Below are 19,498 nucleotides of genomic sequence, written 5' to 3' on the forward strand. Positions count from 1 at the left end.
CCAGAGAGGCTAAATACCTTGTCTGCCAAGTCAGAACTAGATGCATGGTCTCCTGCATCTTAGCCAATTGCATTATCCACAGTACCAGGCTGACCACAGAAGTGCCTACAGGAAGCAGTACACAGAGTCTTCTCAACACTTTGTTGACGTGTTATCAAAGCACTTTATGCTTGCTTCACTGAAAGGCATGATTTCAAATATGTAAGCATGACTTTAAAAAAGGATTCAAATAGAACTTCTAAGGTTAGCCCATGAAAATACCTGAACTGCTTTCTGAAAAATGGATAAATGTCTAGGATAGAATTATGAGCGCTACTGAGATTGGTAGCAGAGAAATTTGGGAACTTCCTGTGCTATTCATTGAAATTTTAACATTAAAAACCCTGCAGTAAAAAGAAAGTTTGCTTTCTTTCAGCTGCTGGTAGATGGTAAAACTATGGTATTTGGGAGTATAGGCTTAAAAATCACAGTTCACGACCTATATGACCTTAAGCATTACTTTACTCTCTGTAACTCAGTTTCCTCATCACTAAAGTGGGATCAGAAAAGCACCTAAACGTCAGAAGGAGTAAAGAATATCATACACATAATGCTTGTAAAGGACTCAAGACAGTGGCTGGTACAGAGAAGGTCTCAGTAAATTTCAGTAAATTTCCAAGTGGCCCTTTTACTTGCTTGTTGTAACAAATTCAGTATTTCTGAGACTCTGGTCAGAAAAAGGATTAGCAAAAAGTTTACTTTTCAGTCTACCATGCAAGATGAAGGAAACCAAGTAAAACTGCTAAAAAAGAACACTAGGCTTAGTGGTGACAAACTAGTTTAGTCACCAATTAGCCAAGTAATTCTGAATAGCTTTTCTAACCTTATTTTTAAGGTCATAAAAGTCCAAGTATCAACCTGTAATTACAAATCAGCCTTAGAAATACCCAGGTGTCTCTACTGAAGACAGAGAGTTGTAAAGTATGCTATGAAAAATCACTACTAATCCAGTGGAAGAAGTAGAAATCCTTCTGAAATGTTGAGTCTCTGTCCTACTACTTATCTGCCGGAAGCTCCAACTATACATTTTCTTACTTACTTAATGTTCACATTCTCAACAAAAATCAAACAAAAATACAACAAAAAAGATTCTCATTTTTTGCCAGCATTAATTTTTTACAAAACACTTATTAATGGTTTTAGTCAAGAATGAGAGCACAATAATATAAAAAACCTAGATTTATTTGTTAAGCTGCTATAAAGACAAAACAATTATCTGAAGTACTTCGAGGACTTCATCCCAATCTCACTTGTTCGTTTACAGAAAGTGACCTAAGAGGCTGGAAATTAAAGGATGTAACCTAAGAGGTTATAACAGAACAGACTGGTGAAACATGGCTGAAAGGAGCAAAGGCTAGGCAGAAGCACTTGTGTTAGTGGTAGTATGTGTGGTGGGATGCTCCTGAAGAGGCTTCGCAGAGTTAATTAATCTGGGTCCCCAATTAGTAAAAAGACCCTTATCCCTGTGGACACTGAGCAGAGGCCAGGATTTCTCTGAGATCTCTGTGTCTTTCTTTTTTAAGGAGTAAGGGCATCCCTAGGTTCTAAGGTGTGTATCCTAGATTCTGCCTCTCTTTCCCACGCAGTCTGCCTAAACCTTAAGCGCCAGTGCATTTCCATTACGCAGTCCTGCTAGGTTATGAGGATGCATACAGTAAAAGCCTACTCAGAAGGTACACCTAGATACAAAGTTCTGGGGGTAAATAATAAACTACAAAATATCCTTGGTTAAATTAATTCACCTTTGTTAATAAAGGTTATAGTTCTTCTGCTGGTAACAACTTGTTGTCTCAGTATAGTCTGTCTCAAGAAAGAACTGGTTCAGGTAAGTTTTGGAGAAGGAAAAAGACTTTCATCAACACCCACTCCACAGTGGAAGAGGCACCAAGTTCTCTCCTACAGTAATGAGCAGAATCTGAAAAACAAAAGGTTCACCATGTTTATAATAATAGCTATTATTTACTGAATTCCTAGTCAAAAGTGCCAGTGGACTCACATATATTGTATCTCAGTCTTTGCAACGATCCTGCCGGGTCATTACTCTCATCCTCATTTTTCAGATGAGGAAACCAAGGATTAGAGAAGTTACACATCTTGTCCAAAAGCACAGAGCTAGTATGTGGCAGAGTTGTGATTCTATCATTCACGTGCCGTCCCCTTCATCCTATCTCATGCATTGAGAGGTACTAGTTCCATTATCCTGAAATTTTTAATAGTTGCATACATACTCTAATTATTCCTTGTTCATTCCTCAAAGGCAAATACAATTTTAAATTATTAAAAATTTACAAACATTGTTTGGAATTCAGGTCAATATTATCCAGATGAAGAACTGGTATAAACTTTATGAATAAAATTTCTCTTCACTGCAGCTGTAGCATAAAATTATAAGAAAACAAGTCATCAGCTCATTAGAAAGTTTGTGGCTATTTTATGGTTATTTCACCATAAAATTACATTACAACAAATCCTAAGAATTCTTGCCAAGAAACTGCTGTAACATCTCATTTGTGTAACCATTAGTGACACATCAAATGAGTTTCTCATAATCCTTATTAGTAAAGTAGTTGGTATTCTCTGAATAGTCTGTTTTCAAGAAGAAATATGTTAAAGCCAGAAGATCAAAAAATCTGTTTTCCAGTCTCATAGAAGTTACTAAATAAGTATTACTGAACTGAAAAAACCAATATGAGGGGGGTAGGTATAGCTCAAGTGGTAGAATGCATGCTTAGCATGCACAAGGTCCCGGGTTCAATCCCGAGTATCTTCTCTAAAAATAATAAAGCAAGCAAGCAAGCTAATTACCTAGCCCCACCATAAAAAAAAAAAAAAAAAAAAGAACCAAAAAATAAAGTTCTTAAAAAAAAAAAAAAAAAAAAAAAACCAATATGCTATAAAAAAGGTGACAGATAAGAACCTGGGAAATAAGGGAACAAGATGAGAGTTGGTACTGAAAGATTTCCCATGAAGCAGAGTAGTCAAGTACTGACATCTGAACTGTGAGATCTGAAGATTAAAGTTAACAAAGCTCCTGCAATATTAACATACAATTTTAGCTCACTGCAGAAGAGACATTGCTGATTTCAGACTATATGGCTACCAATGACAGAAGTAAATGTTACGGAAATAAATATTTAAAGAAAGAGATGTAAATCACAGAACTCTAAGATTATTTTCTAATAGTTCCACTGGCAGCACCTGAGAGGAAAGAAGAGATTCATTATCACAATTCATGATTAGTGTAAGAAAGTGACATTATATTCACAATGGCAATAATTTGGAAGGTAAATGGAACTTGAAATAACAAGAGATCTCACAGCCTAACTGGATGCCTGATAATGGCTCAAGAGTAAAGGCAAAATATATAAATCTTGCCATGATATTACTTACACTTTAAATAAAATAAAGGACCTGGGTATAAGTACTATCTTAAAGAATGGAAACAGCTAGTATTCAAGAAAATGCTGTCAGGTCAGTGGTAGGAGGTCACTGTAAATAGGAAAGTGGGACAAAAGCACAGAGTGTAAATGTAAAAATCTTAGTTTTTAAAGGAAGAATTGCTAATGACTAATCCTAGCTCTGTATGATATAAACTAGCTACATGACCTTCAGTTATTATCTACCATATAGCTGAAATACTCAACCTGGCAAAGGCCAATTTATTTCTCAGAATAGCATGTAACAAACTTCAGGCAAAGCCCATGAGAATGTGTCAGAGGAGAGAAAATTGGCAGTGAAATCTTATGTCAATCAAGAAAAGCAGGTATGAAGCAACTTGGGAAATCACAGCTTTTACGTAGCCGTACATGGACTTGTCATGGTTTGAACACTCAGGTGCCTGAGACCTAGGTCCTCCATTATCTTCAGAAGGAGGGAAACCAATCAAGATTATGATTCAAGGCTTACCCTCAGATTAGAATTACTTCTACTTCTTCCCTAAATTGAACAGCAGTGAGTTGCAGCAAATCTCTGCTTTGTGTTTTGATGAGTATGTTAAGGTTTCAAACATCGTAAGTGGGGAAGTGGGGAAAGGTGACTCAAGAGCAGAGCACAACATGACCTCAGGCCCTGTTGCTTCCACCTGAGCCACCCAAGGAGATTTCTGTTTCTGAACAAAGGGCTAATGTCATTCTTCTATTCACTGAAGATGGGTATATCTTATTCTTCCAGGTACTCTCAATGCCTAGCCTAGTACAGTGCCTGGCATGTAGTAAATGCTCAGTAAATGTTAACCAGAATGTCACCATGTCTGCAAATCTTGATTTCTTAGGGGAAAAAACTACGTAATTTTCAGTAATTTCACAAATGGATAACTTTTTTCCAAACTGATAATTTTATAGAGTTCTCCTAATTATGAAAATAAAAATTATTTCATGTGATTTTCACGTTCAGTGACAAGGAAGAAAACAAACTACTCACCCCAAAGCAGCAGCAAACATTTTCAGTGATCAACATCCGCATCCTCAAACTGTCCTGCAACTGTTGGTGTAGTATCTACCTCCATTCCATCTGAAGACAAAATTAACTGTTGAGCAACAGTCTACTAGGCACTTCAAATAGGTAAAGACCCAAATTACATTTTGGCCAGAAGGAAGCTAGTGCCCTCTGCCGGTAAGAGGTGTTATTTCTTTCTCTTTTGAAAATTAAAGTACCAAGGAACAAATTGAGAAAGAAAAAAGCCACCTGTGGATTTACGCCAAGTTAAAACTAGTCTATATATTTAAGACTTACTTTGTAATTCTCAACCTCAACACTGAAAGAACACCAAGCAGGAATTTTCAAGCGCAGTAAGCATCAACTGTTCACTCTTCACAGAACTGTGCAAGGTGTTTACTGTGCAAATTTTTTTTGAAGGTAAAAAGTCCTATCCTCATAAGCTTACAACATAATTCAGGAGAAAAAACAAAATAAGTAGAGTGAGGTTCTTGCTCATCTCTATTTTTACCTCATTTTTTAAAAAGGGAGAGAGGGCGGACAAGGAAAAAAAGCCCTCTGTAAAGCGTTTTCTACAGCTGCGTTCTCCACTTCCTCACCTCCCATTCACCCAGCTCTTTAGTCCACCACAAACTGGCTTCTGCCTGCAGCCCCTAGGCACCCATCACCAGGACATCCAGCAGGGTATACAAATCTAACATTTATCTAAAATTAACTCATTATTCATCTTTCCACATACAAAATGCTTCCCTTGCCAAACAATCTTGCAAAAGGATACCTCTTACCTTCCCAACCCAGAAACCCCTACCTACCATGTCTTTAACTTCTGTTGCTTCTCTTAAATATTTCTCAAATCTGTTCAGTCTTTTGACACTGACTGCCACTACTCAATTTAAGCCACTATCTCTCACCTAATTTAAAACATAAGCTACTTAACAGGGTTTCTCTTCTTGCCTTCAGTATTTCCCTCTGTAATTAACTTTTCTTATCATAGTCAGAGTCATCTTTTGAAACACTAATCAAACTAAAATTCTTCAACAGCTTCCCACTGACCTAAGTGTAAAGGTGAAATTCTTTAACACAGCTTTCAAGTTCCTGTGAGATACAGCCCAGTTCACTACTCCACCTTTATCTGGTGCTACAGTAACTACCCTTCACACTGGGAGTCCAGACATAATGAAGTTTCAGTTCCCCAAAGCTGCATGGTCTCTTGAACTTTTGCACATGTCTGATCCCTCTACCTGCTTCTCTCCCCAACCTGTATGCAGTCCCCCTTCACCCTGTTCACTTTTATGCATCTTTAGATTTTGGCTTAGATGTCACTTACTCCATGAAGCTTGAACCTCTCCCTGACTACCCAAGCTGGGTGACAGGCCGAGCTTCCAAGATCACAGTTTCTCGAGCTTCTCCTATATCTCAATGCTGTATCACAATGTCCTGTAACTACCTAATTAATTCATTTTTCTCTCCACTAGCATGCCACTGATATAACCTCATCTTCTTGAGCACTCCTTTAGTCTCTGTACCTGGCACAGTAGCTCAATAAACACCTCTTACACAAATAAACACATGCACTAATTATGTATCAAAACATCATGTTGCACACTTTGAATATATACAATTTTTATTTTAAAAATAAATTTAAAAAATAAACAGGTCAAACTAATTTAATAAATGGCAGAGAGAGTGATATGGGTATCCAGGACTTTAGAAGATGGGGAATGGTAAAGGCTGAAAAAGTTTTATATGTAGGCAAATCTCAATACGCTAATGAGGCTTAGGAATACAAGTCCAAAAATCTCACTTTAGCAAAGTGTTTGTGACCTTAAAATCAGTTGCTATAAAGGAATTTTACAATTAAAAACAATGACAACAACAAAAACCCTTCAGTGATAAAAGATTTTTCAAAGTCCAAAGGTACTCTTCAGTCAATGTCTGTAATAAAAAAGGTAACATCTTGAATTCTTTCAGCTAAGAGTTTGGTAGGGAACTACAAGTCATCTAAAGCCTATGTTAGAGCTCACCATCTAGGACTTAAAATGGAGAGAAGACATAAGGAATAACTGCATGACCCAAAGCCTGATTTTTTGCAAATTAAATATCCCATAACTTCAGGACCCCCAGGTCAACATGCTATGTGTATAGTGATACTGATCACAGCAGTTTGATAGAAACTTATATGAACCAACAAAAGAAATTACAAACATTCCGCATCACTAAAAATTAGAAGTATTAAGACTCTGTAGCAACATAAAACACTAATGTATATTGAATACATATAAGATGCAAGAAATGCTCATAACAGTGCCTGGCAGATTATTTTTGCATATTAGCTGATTTAAGCTTCTTGCCACTTATTAGCTATTTGACCTCAAGCAAGTTATGTGACCTTTCTGTGCCTCAGTTTCTTTATCTGTAAAATGGGGATCATAAACAGCATCTACTAGAGGGTTCTTAGAAGGAGTAAATGAGTAAATACATCTAAATCAGGACCTGGTACATACAAGAATTATTTAAATGTTTTATTGAGGGCAGCAGGAACATGATCAGAGGTAAGTGGAGCAGAGACAGAGTTGTCTCTTCAGAATGAAAAGTTAGAACTTTATACAGTGAGTACCAGACAATCACTGAGGGGATATCCTTATATAGGAATGACACAGAGTGTTCTCAAAAGATTAATACCGCACAGTGAGCTGGAGAAGGGATGACTGTGGCAAAAAACTTACTATTGTAAATCCAGTGTGAGAAGGGCCTAGGTTTAGAAGACAGCAGTAGTTATAGGAAGAAGATCTGAAAAGTCATTTAAGAGAAAAATGCAGACCTCAGTATTGGACTGGATAAGGGAAAAATGGTAAAGGCTGAGTCAAAAGAATACTTCAAGATTCTAATTGAAATAGGATACTGAGAAAAAGAGAACCAGTCTTATAGGCAAAGTATTTACAAAGCTTACAAATATGAGACAAATGAAACAAAAGTTAAACCTACTTATTTAAAGTCCAGACGTCTGTCACAAAAAGAGAACCCAAGTTTCTTGAATGCTGCATAGCCCTTTAAATCGACTATCCTAGTTTTGCATATAATCATGTAGGAATTCATTTAAAAAATAAAAACAGCAGCATCAATGTGTGCACATACACATAAGCAAACAAACAAAAAGACTGGAAAGATATGCAGAAAATTAATAGATGTCTCTCAGTTAGAATTATACCTGATTCTTCATCTCTTGTCTGTACCCAATTAAGAAATTTTTTTTGATTGTGAACAAAGACTATTTTTATAGTTACGGCAAAAAGTTAAAAAAAAAATCACATGAGAATTTCCATTCTTTATAACTCTACACTTGCTTCCTACACTATAAAGAGTTAACTCTTGAGACTTTCCTGTCTTAGATATTCCAAAAGAACCTGTATGTCCCTCTCCAGAACTTTCCTTGTTGCCCAAGTGACCATCTGACTATTCACACCGAAAAAAATGGATACTCACCTTCATAATCTCTTACTGAATCTTCTGTCCGTACTCCAGCCATGTTATACTGGCTGCTCACAGACTGAGAAAGCATTCCTTCCAATCTCTCCAATGTTGCTTGGCCTTCTGGTGTTAAATGGGACAATCCTTCTTCATAGGTGTAAAATGTAGGAATGTCCCCCTGCCCTTGTTCTAAATAAATAAAAAGCTTTTAAGTTATTATAAAACAATTTTTTAAAAAGAAAGATAATCAATAATGCATTTACTGCAGTACAGTGAAAAAAAGGCTTCAATGAAAACACTCAACATTCATTTAACATATATTTATCAGCCATCTGCTAAAGACAGATATATAAAAATGTTTCTACTCTCTAGGACGAGAAGGGATTCCAAGAGAGAATGAGCCAGTAAACAAGAATTCCCAAAGAATTAAATGTCCAGGGACTAGAAGGAAAAGTGGGTGTTCCTAAGGTCAGGGAGTCTTATATTATTCCAAGGTGTGAATTATACACTTTTTTTCCTTATTAAAATACATACTCCTTCTAAAAAATCAGAAATTCTGGAAAATACAAACAGAACTTAAAAAATTAAAATTACCCAAAAATCTCAGCAAAGATGAGCATGTATTTAGATATATGGAGAATCCCAGAAATGAGAGTGTCTCAGGCCAGAAAGTAGGTACACATGGAGGAAAAGGTTTTGGAGACCCAACCTGGTATGTACTGTATAAACTGGTCAGCGGGAAAAAGAAAAGAGAATAGCAGGCACATCAGGTTACAAGACTATAGCAAGCTAGTGACTGTATTCTGCTCTGGGGAGGTAAAGGGAAAAGTTCTTAGATAAATGAAGCAGGGTTCTGAGAAAAAGAAATTACTTTGGAAATGAGGTGTTTGATGGAATATGTTAAAAGATGCAGACGATACAGGTTCCAATAAGTGGTGAGAAGCGATTTGTTTTCCAGGAGCAGCTGCACCAACTTAAAAGATTCTCCTGACTATCCACTTTCCTATTATCATTTTCTTTCCTTCCATTTATCTCTACCCATTTTCTCTCCTCAGTAATCTCTCTTTTTTTGCCCTCAAACTTGGAAAGTCCATTAATTTTTCCAATTTGGCTTAGACACAAATTGTGCCATTCACTTTCATTTAAAAACATAGCTAATATGGGTACTTACAGATATAAAGAACTATAATCCCATCCCCTTATATAAACAGATGCTTAAAATGAAAGACACATACACACACTGTAAAAAATCCACTTCACTAACCATGTGCTTCCACATCATATTCTTCTCCATCGTAATCATCTGAATCTTCATCCTCAGGATCTGGATGCAAAGCCTGGCATTCACACATTGCAGTGAACATTGCCTCCACTGAACAAGGGAAGTAAGCTGTAATTAATTTTCTTTCTGGACAATGTACAATAAAAGTTTAATAAAATAACCATCAGTACAAATTAATTTAATGAGTAGACAAGAGGTATACTAAGGTCACAATATTTACAAAACCTGCCAAATTCAAAGGAAAATCAATCTTGAAAAGTGCTTGATCACAATGGACAAGTCATAAAACAGTAAGAGTTCATTTCAAAATACTGAGATTTCTTCATGCCTGGTTGGATTTTCTCATTAAAAGTGTCAGAGTCCTGGTCAGACTGTTGGCATCAGGGTGAAGCCTCTCAGCTCACAGGGCTTTTTTGAGCTATCCTGGCATCCTCCACTTTGGAACTGCCATGAGTCCTCTCTCCTCTATCCAGTGACATTCACAGTCAACAGCACCAAGTTCCTAACAATAACCAGATTCCTCCATTCACAAAACACACCAAGCAACATAGTGTCTACTGTACTCTCACTTCATTCACAATCTTTTATTAATAGATATCTGGTCCTCAACCATATTAGAGATGTTAAAATGAAGAAAAAGCAATAGAAAAGAGGTAATGAGGGTAAAGGTAAGTGTGTGTGTGGATGGGGGATGGAGGGGGAACACTTAGAACATAAAGGGAAAAGAATCAACTCTATATAACACTCACATGCTGATTTATCACTAGGCACAAATCTAAATTCAGCAATAGGTTCAACATCATCATCACTGTCTTCCTCTTCTTCATCAGCAACAGATTCTTTTGATTCTTCTAGAAAGGGAATAAAAAAATAACTTTTTAATGATGTTGTTTATTTGTTTTTAAAAATAAAAGCCTAAAAGTTTTTCTTAAAGGATGCTACTGACATCTAAATACTGCAATTTATACTTCTTTCACCTTGAAACAAAGGGTTTGGCAGCAGTTTGTAAACCACTGATATGATTCACTACCAACAATTTACAAACTAGAAAACTAAGGCCCATAAAAGTTAAAAGACTGAAAAGATACATAAAACTGTTAGCAAGAAAAAATATAAATGTTCAATAAAGAGAACTAGCTGGTGGAAGTGGAAACTGCTAAAACCACTCGGAGATTTGTATATCCTATTATCTAGCAACTCCTCATCTAAATACATTTAATGTACACAAGCAGTTTGTACGTGAATGTTTACTGAAGAGCTATATGTACTATAGAAAACATTAAAAACAAATGTTGACAAAAAATAGATGTAACCTTGTTATACTTTTATAGATATACAGATAGCAGTTAAAAATGAACAAATGTGATTTATATGTATCAAAATGAATAGATTTTAAAACATAATTGAGTGAAAAAGCTACTTGCAGTATGTGTGTATATATATATATATATAATACCACTTACATCAAAATTTTAAACACAAAACAAAACTATTATATTGCTTAAATTGCTCAGTAAAAACCTAAAAGAACAGACAGGAAGGACACACACCATCTTTAGTATAATGTTTAACTCCAGAGACAGAGTAGGCATGAAATGGGGAGGGGATCAAAAAAGATCTCCACAGTATTGATATAGTTTTATTTCCTTAAAAGACTACAGTCACTATGAAAAAAATATTAGAATTTACACTAAGTATTGAGTGATGAAACTTTATTAGTCTGCACTTTTCAATTTCTTTTATTACTTCATAAAAATTCAAAAAAAAAAAACCCAAGTCAACAAAATCCTTAAACAGACCCCCCAAAACATCAAAGTATGTTCAAAATCAATCATCTTAAAAATAGAAAATTGTGTTTAGCATATTAAAGTAACCATTTTTAAAAAAATGTTAATTCTCCATACAGATGAAGATAGCATGGAAAGGTATTTTTATATACTACTGTTGAAAGTGTAAACTGATCTAAACCTTCTGGAAAGCAATTTGACAATGTATGTTAAGAGCTTTAAAAATGTTTACCTTTTATATAGCAATTCTACTCATAGGAATCAGTTATAAGAGGGTATCCACTAAATCTTTTTTTAATTTTTATTTTTATAAATCATACAAGTTCACCGCAGAATAATGAAAAATACAGATAAGCAAAAAAGGAAAAAATTTTCAATGGCCATTAGCAGTTTTAAATAACAGATTTAATAGGACTTTCTCTGTTCTATTTCTAATGTTATTGTAAGGTTAGATGGAATATACATGTCCTCTGTAAAACAGCAAAATACAAAAATACTGGAGAGTTCTAAATAATTCTAAGTAGTTGACCACATTATGGTACTACCAAATTTTTTCAATGTTTAAAAAAAGTGGTATTATACTGTAATTATCACTGCAAAACTGAATGAACATCACTTTTCACATTATAAAAGTAATTCATGCTGGTATAAAAATAAGTAAAAAAGACCAGACGGATTCATAGGAAATAGTCCCTACCACTCTAGTCCTCTCCTTAGAAATAACCACTATCAACAGTTAATTCAACAGTTTGTTTTCTATCTGCAGGAATCCACCTTAAGGCAATAAATAGAAATGTAATTTACTATTTTTACACCAGTATTTGGAATTGACTGACAAGGGTATCTCTAAAATTTGCATTTCTATTAATGAATGAATGTTTTAAACTAAACACAACACATAAACTGTTGGTTATACAATCAGACTTACACTTACTTAGATGGAAAGTGAGCTTTGTGCCCAAGGCCTCCTCCTTTGGAAGCCTTACAACAAAACAAGGTTAACAGCTTTTACTTTTCCTTATCCTCTCTCAAGCTTCACTAGATTTTTATCTATCTTTGGACCCTTCCCAATGGCAAGAGCTCTAAATCTTAGAACAAAGATATTTCCAGACAGCTGATTCAGTCATTACCACTTAATGAGGCAGGGTTTGCCAAAAGCCCTAAAAATTACTAAATGACTAGTGTCACATTGAATGTAAGTGTTCATCTTATATCTAAAACCATATTAAAATCCCAAATTCAAGGAGCAATAGCTCAACAGGAAACTCATGGGATTGTCTCTTATGTTATTTCAAAGAAAAGCAACCCACTATTTTAAAAGCAAAAATTTACTAAAGATGTGAATGTCCTTTCAACGCAAAGTTCTGCATTTCTACAAAGATGAACATATTAAAATAACACAATATAGTACATAAGCTTATTTTAGTTTTATCTACAAAAAATCAAGCACAAGTTTTTATTTTGTGCCTAATTTGTTTCTCATTCAGAATTCTTACAACCCATGGGGACAGCCTAAAAAATGGATCTTTTAGCTTTCTTACTCCTCTCATCAACTTTACTAGATTTTTATGAATCTTTGTAGTTTCCTCCAACAGCAAAACCAGAGAATCTAGGTTTCTCAACCTTGGCACTAATGACATTTGGGCTGGTTAATTTGTTGTGGGCACCTGTCCTGTGCATTGTAAAATGTTTAGTAGCAACCCTGGCCTCCACCTAGATGCCAGGAACCCTCTTTCCCACCTCCAGTCATGGCAATTAAAATGCCACCACCCAAGGTTCTGGGGGAAGGCAACATGTCCCCCACTGAGAACCATTTTATAACAAAACAGGTTCTATACTAAACTCTAGAAGTATACTGATCCAAGCCTCGAACGGTGCTAAACATGAATGCCTTTACAAAGAGAAAGAATAAACAGTTAAACTCAAGAGGGAAAATCAAAATTTAATTCCACAGTAACTAAATAATTCTAAGTGCAAGTATATAGAAAATAAAAGGCAGTGTCCAAATAATGTTACTGTGCTGAAATTTTCCTTAAGAAAGTATTAACCAAAATAAGTCAATGGCTTAAATATTATATTGCTCAAAGACTGCTTCTTGAAATATAATATGACACAGAAGGAAGCTCAAGATTAAATTATACCATACATACCTCCAAATTTGGCATTCACCATAACATACAAATGCTCTCGTGGATAGGCATTTAGGTCCCTGGACACCGCATGCAAACTAATGGTGGGGTATTCCAGTGAGAACCCTAATCCAGAGCCATCTAACCAAGACAGGCGGCTGAAAAAAATGTTTTAAGTAGATTACTTTAAGAAATCACATTCTAATTTAATATCCTAAAGTTTATCACTTTTATACATGTGAATAAATTCATGCATACTGTTTAGATTCCTAAATGAGATTCCTAAAATGAGAAAACTCAGCAGCAAGGAACTGAATTTCTTTAAGACCAATTCTGTTTTCCTCTAGCTAAATATTCAACTAGATTTGAAATGCAATTTTTCTTAAGTCAGATGTGTGCTTCTCTGCCTTTTTACGCTTGTTCTCATTTGAAATGTCTTCAGGACCTTCTTTGCTTTTTGCAAATTCTCCTCATCGGGTTAAGTCCCAGCTCCTCCACGAGCCCTCCCTCCAATTACTCAAGTCCATAATGATCTCTTCTCTTTCTAAACTGCACTTATGCTCCGTAATAAACCATTTAGCACTTTATGGTAACAAATCTTACATGTACTGACAGAATATGAACTACTTGACAAAAACTGTTAATATTCCTTTATTTAACGTCCTTCAAAACCACTAGCAGAGTGCTCAGCATGTAAGTATGCAATAAGTACCCATGAATCACTCATTTCTCCACTTAGTCCTACATTAAATGCCATACAGATGAAATGGCTGTAATCATACCACAAGTTGGAAAATAATCACACTGAAAGACAAGACTTTATGAACCCTTTCATTTATTCTGCAGCTTTACGAGAAAGCCACAAATAAGTAAGGTCAAGTTTTCCCTCAGAAGTGGTCAAATGCAAATATTTTATTGGTATAGCAAAGGAAACATCACGAAAATCAGTATGTTGAGTTCTGAGTAAGGGATGGCTTTTTTTTTTTTTTTTTTTTTTTTTTTGGTAATACTTCACCCATTTGGAATTGCACTAACTACTAGGAAAAAATGTAAAAAAAAAAAGATCCTTAAGAAACCACAAAAAATGTTAATGCAATAAAAGTTAATGCAATATAGTGGTTGCACAGTGCTGGAGGGAAATAGAAAGCGACTGCTAATGGGTGTCGGTTTCTTCTGTGGGGGAGTGAAGAGAATATTCTAAAATTGATCATGCCGATGACTGCACAACTCTGTAAATAGACTAAAAATCATTGACTTTACACTTTAAATAGGTGAACTGCATGCTATGTAAATTATCTCAATAAAGCTGTTATTTTTAAAAGAAGTTAATGCAATAAAACCCCCATTCTACTTTCTATACCACTGTAACAAGCCTGGCTGCCTGGTCTCTAACCAAGCAAAAACAAATACAATAGTAGAACCTAGGACCACCTTGTGCAGGGATGACAGTGAAGTAGTCTTAGACCGTTCATATCTAATGTGAGGCGAGGCTGAACTTTACACCTCAGTCCCCATAAAGGAAATCAATGTCTAACAGCACAATACAACTGTGTAACACATGACCCTCACTTATCAAAAGCAAAGGCAGAATTAGATTGTAGTAAAAATTGTCCAAGTCGGTAAATACACTAAAACGTAAGGAGTCATACACTTAAAAAAAGCAAAAGCAAGAAAATATGCAGTCATTTAGAAAGATTTCCATTCAACATGCTTATTAAGAAAAGAAACCTGGGAAGCTTAAAGTGACAAATCCTAAGAAGCTTAAAGTGGTAAAAGGTCTAGGAATGATTTTCCAAAATGACTCATCCCATTGGGTCCAAAGAAATCGATTTTACTATTGTAATTAGAGGGTGTGTGCTGTGCGTGCCTTTGCTGTCCACTGCTTTCCTCTTAACAGGGAGATGAAACAGTGCTCAGGTATCACATAAGTAATGCCAGTGCCTTACTAAAACTGCATTATTTTAAGCAAAGAAACTCCTTTTTCTCACCCCTCAAAATCCTCTGGCATTATTACAGTTCAGAAAAGAGTACTCCAAATTTGGGTGTCCAAAATGATTTCAAACACTCAGAGCCATAAAACTTTAATGACTCAACTAGGAGATGCAAAAATTGAAACATAAACACAGACTCAGTACCTATCAAATTATGGCTTTCACTTTAAAAAGCACACAATAACTGCTCAGTAGTTCCTTACTGCTAGCAGAACACGAATGCTACCTCACTACAGCATTTCCTATGGAGCACTCATAATCTTATACATGAACATGGATTCTGTACTCTACAGAAGAAAGTTCCTCTTAAAAGCAACATTACTCTGATGATTAAATTCTAGTTTTATTTATTCTCTTTTCATATATTCTGGAAGAAAAGCCCTTCAAAACCAAACCGTCTAATTAATTATACCCAGTTCCAAATAAACCATGAGTCACAAAAGGGAAAAACAAGAATCAGAAAGCCAGTAGAGATGCAGAGGAATGTTTTGCTAACTTCCAATGCTTTTGCACAAGTACCACTAGTGTGCTTTATTCCTGGTATAGGGTAAAAAAACAGGACAGGAAGGTAAGAGATGCCTTGAATTTGGGTTGGTTTAATTGTTTAGTCTAAAATTAATTTTGAAATAAGATATAAAAAAGCATTACTTATAAGTTTGTTACCTATTTTTAATTTACCTATTTTATTTCTGCTTCAATGATCTATTTTGAATGATTCGTGCCTCTGTCCCCTTCCTTATTTGGATAAAAAGGCAACTTCCTATGAAAACTAAACTTTGAAGTTCTAAATCTCTCAATACACATCTGAGAAACCACCTAAAACCAAATCAGATCCTGTCTCTCTTTGCCTAAAATCCTGAAACAGTTTCCCCAAAACCTTTGGGCTATAAACCAAGCTTGTGAACATGGCTCTCTCCTTCTCCAGCTTTATTATGTTTCCACTCTTCCCCTTGTCCCTTAGATGAAGAACTGCTGGATGGTGTGTGTACACATCATACCCTTGCACACACAATACTGTTTCTCACCCTTGTTTCTGAGCATCCTGTTTCTTCAAATCAGAACATTTCCTCTTAGCCTCATCTCATTTAAACCTGGCTGGGTTTTTTTGTTAGTTTGTTTGTTTTTGGTGTGGGGGGTTAAGTTTACTTACTTGTTTATTTTTAGAGGAGGTACTGGGGATTGAACCTAGGATCTTGCATATGCTAAGCATGTGCTCTACCCTCCTCCCCTCACCTGGCTGTTAATTCTCACTTGTCACATCCTTAGGAAGCTTTCCCAGCTTAAGACCTTGATTCTACAAAGACCTGGAAATGCTAGGTGGGAAAGAACAGAAAGGGGAAAGAGACCAAGGAGGTAAGGCTAACAATGAGTGAAGAGTGATGAACAAAGGTGTCCAAGGTACTGGCAATATTCTATTCTTAACCTGGAGGCGTTACGCGGATGTTAGTTTAATGTAAAGCATAGGTACATATAATTAACCCCCCAAAAATTAGGTACACAATTTATATTCTTTTTTGTATGTATACATTACAAAAATATTTTCTTAAGGAAGATGAAAGATTTGTTAGTGAAAAGTTGAAAAAAAGAAATTTTTTTAAACAGAAAAAGTGCTTCAAAAAAGTTTGTACTTCCTCAGTGTGGTAAATGTATTGTGGCTATATAAGAGGATATCCTTATTTTTAGGACTTTTGCTAGTATTTACTGGTGAAGTAAAATGTCAGAAAGCTCAGAAAAGAGAAAGATAAATGTGGCAAATGTTAACGAATGAATCTTTGTGAAGAGGCTATGGGTATTAATTAACACTTGAAACTTTTCTTTAGGTTTGAAATTTTTCAAAATGAAAAAACAAGTACAGAACCTTCTCAAAACAGTAGTTCTATTATAGAAGGGGCAACATACAGAGAAGCCATGGGGACAAAAGGGATTGTGTAAGGGCTAGAAATACATGGGTTCCACTTTTCACCCCTTAAAAGAAATTGCTCTCCCAAGGTCACTAAAGATCTCCTTGTCGGTACCTAACAGGTGCTTTTCAGATCTGATTTTATTTAACTGCTCCTCCCTCTTTTCTCAAATCTCTTCTTCCATAGCCTACCTCTTAATGTAGATGTGTCCCCAAGGTTCTATCCTTGGTCTTCTTCCCTTCTGCGCTATCAAACCCATCCATTTTTAATACCACTCTCCCAAAAAACACGCTCACATGTACAACTAATCCACACATATCCAGACCAAACTAACTATATGCACGTTGCCACAAACTTGCTTTTCCACCCGTCCTATCTCAGTGACTGGCCAAAAGCCTAAGCTTTGCTCAATGACTAGACTTCCCTTTAAACCAAAGGTTCTTTTTTTGTGCCCTCTGTGGTAGGCAGAATTTTGGCCCCTATGACTTTCATATCCCCTGATGTCAAGTCTACCAATGTATTATGTTACATAACAAAACAGACTGTGCGTAATTAAGATTATTTATCAGTTAACAATAAAATAGGGAAATCATCCTGGATTATCTATGTGGGTCTAATATAATCAGGTGAGCGCTAAGAAGCTGAGAATTTTCTCTGGCTGTAGACCAAAGTGATGCAGCAGAAGTCAGGTGTGAAGGGCAGAAAGGATTTTCAATGTGTCACTGTTGGCTTGAAAATGAATGGAACCATATGTCATGGAAACAGGGACCTCAGCTCTACAACCTCAATTTTTAAAACATGTCTGTCTGACTGAAAGTACAAAGTGCTCCGGATGGCCAAACAAATGGGCAATTCCTTTCAACAACGGAAATGAGAGTCAGGTCCCCCTGGATATAATCCCAGAGTGCACAGGGTTGAGGGTGTTCCTCTCCCTACCCACATTTACAGAAGAAAATCTATACTCCCTAACCAAACTTTAAATATCCTCTAGAGTCTACCTGAAACCTATATATCCTGCCCAGGGCAACACCTCCGGCACCTGTTCATTGGAGAAGATAGGCACATCCATAACGCTAACTCTGGGCCTAGAAACTCAAAACCTTAGGAGACCTTGCGTAAAGAGCAACACTCGCATCAGACCTCCAATAAACAGGCGGGTGAAAAGCACACCCAATGAGGAGAACTCCGTCTGAAGAAAGAGAAAAGAAAGCGCCTGAGAGAACCCTGGAACAATCGAGTCTTCCTCCCAGAAGAGGCACCCCCAGGCAGCGCGGAGCACGCGCTCCCCCGCCCAGCAGCCCCCAAGGTCGCGGCCTCGCCCCCGCTCCTCCGCATCCCCCGCACCTGCAGGAGGAAGGCGGCACGCAGGAGGCCACCACAGGGGAACAAGGACCCTACCTCTCAGCGATGTAAAGCGTGCCTGTGCCGAGGCTCTTCCCGTTCAGCACAGCCTCGGTGTCTGGCTGCTGCTGCCGGAGCCCCTCAGCCGACCCTGGCGGCGGGAAACTCTTGAGGAAGCTCATTGCAGGAGGGAGCGCGGAGACACAGGCCGGAACCAGCTGAAGCACAGCAAGCCGCGCTCGCCGCGCTTGCCGCGCCGCGCCCCGGAAGTGGTAGCAACTACCCCGGAAGAGCAACTTAGTCTGCCCCCGGAATTGGAGCGCCATCACCATAGAGACGGGACGTTCTAGGGCAAGCTCTCGGAGGCCTGAGAGAACGTGTTTGTCACGTGACTCCCTTTCTCCTCTCCCTCCGATTTCTGAGGCTCCAGGCTTGGAATAACGGAGCGTTCTTCCCGACATCCTGCTTCAGGGTCATTACAGCAACCCTGTGAGAAAGTAAGCACAAGAAATAATAAATTCCTTTTCCTACAAATGGGGAAACGGAGCCGTGAGACAGGGAGTCCCTTGTCTCAGGATGCACGGGAAATAGAGACCACACTGATTTACAGGTCGGAGGTTTCCTAACTGGGTTTCGCTCTTTTCACCAGCGCCCACCTCATCCCGGCCTGTTCAAGTCTAAACTTAACAGCCACGCCTCAGACTTAAGTCTAGGTCCTGACACCGTCCTAGTGCACGAACAACGTATTCCCCCGGTCTCAGGCAAACGAGCGCAAGAGGTAATTAACTTTGAGTGAAGAGCTGGATATGTCAGTGAGCAGAAGGGGCACTGAAGGGAAAATAATTAATCACCAAATTTGGAATTCTTTATTTCTTCGTTAGGCACTGAAGAGCGAAGTATTTAGAGCAATAAAAACTTTAAAAATAATCGTTAGAGTAGCCATAGATAACCGGGTGTTATGTGCCAGGCACTGTTCTAGGCACTTTACCCTTGTTATTCATTTCTTCTTTATGACAATTATATGGCGAAGTTATTACTGATCCAGTTTTACAGATGAGAGGCTTATGGCATTAAACTCAAAAAGAAGAATTAAGCCATGAGAGACCTACTAGTGGAATCCAAGTCA

The 19,498-nt window shown here is 37.1% G+C and overlaps 1 protein-coding gene across 1 annotated transcript; it reads right to left on the bottom strand.

Moving 5' to 3' along the window:
- Positions 1–1,200: 1,200 nt before the first annotated feature.
- CLNS1A (chloride nucleotide-sensitive channel 1A) lies at positions 1,201–18,645 on the bottom strand. Its single transcript, XM_010990034.3, has 7 exons — positions 18,430–18,645; positions 13,161–13,297; positions 9,973–10,074; positions 9,206–9,313; positions 7,957–8,130; positions 4,459–4,548; positions 1,201–1,954 (listed from the first exon to the last, which is right to left on the bottom strand). The coding sequence occupies exons 1-6, from the start codon at positions 18,552–18,554 to the stop codon at positions 4,481–4,483; spliced, it is 714 nt and encodes a 237-aa protein (XP_010988336.2). The 5' UTR covers positions 18,555–18,645; the 3' UTR covers positions 1,201–1,954; positions 4,459–4,480.
- Positions 18,646–19,498: the final 853 nt, after the last annotated feature.

The sequence above is a fragment of the Camelus dromedarius genome, chromosome 12, assembly GCF_036321535.1.
Source record: "Camelus dromedarius isolate mCamDro1 chromosome 12, mCamDro1.pat, whole genome shotgun sequence".
NCBI classification, from domain to species: Eukaryota; Metazoa; Chordata; class Mammalia; order Artiodactyla; family Camelidae; genus Camelus; species Camelus dromedarius.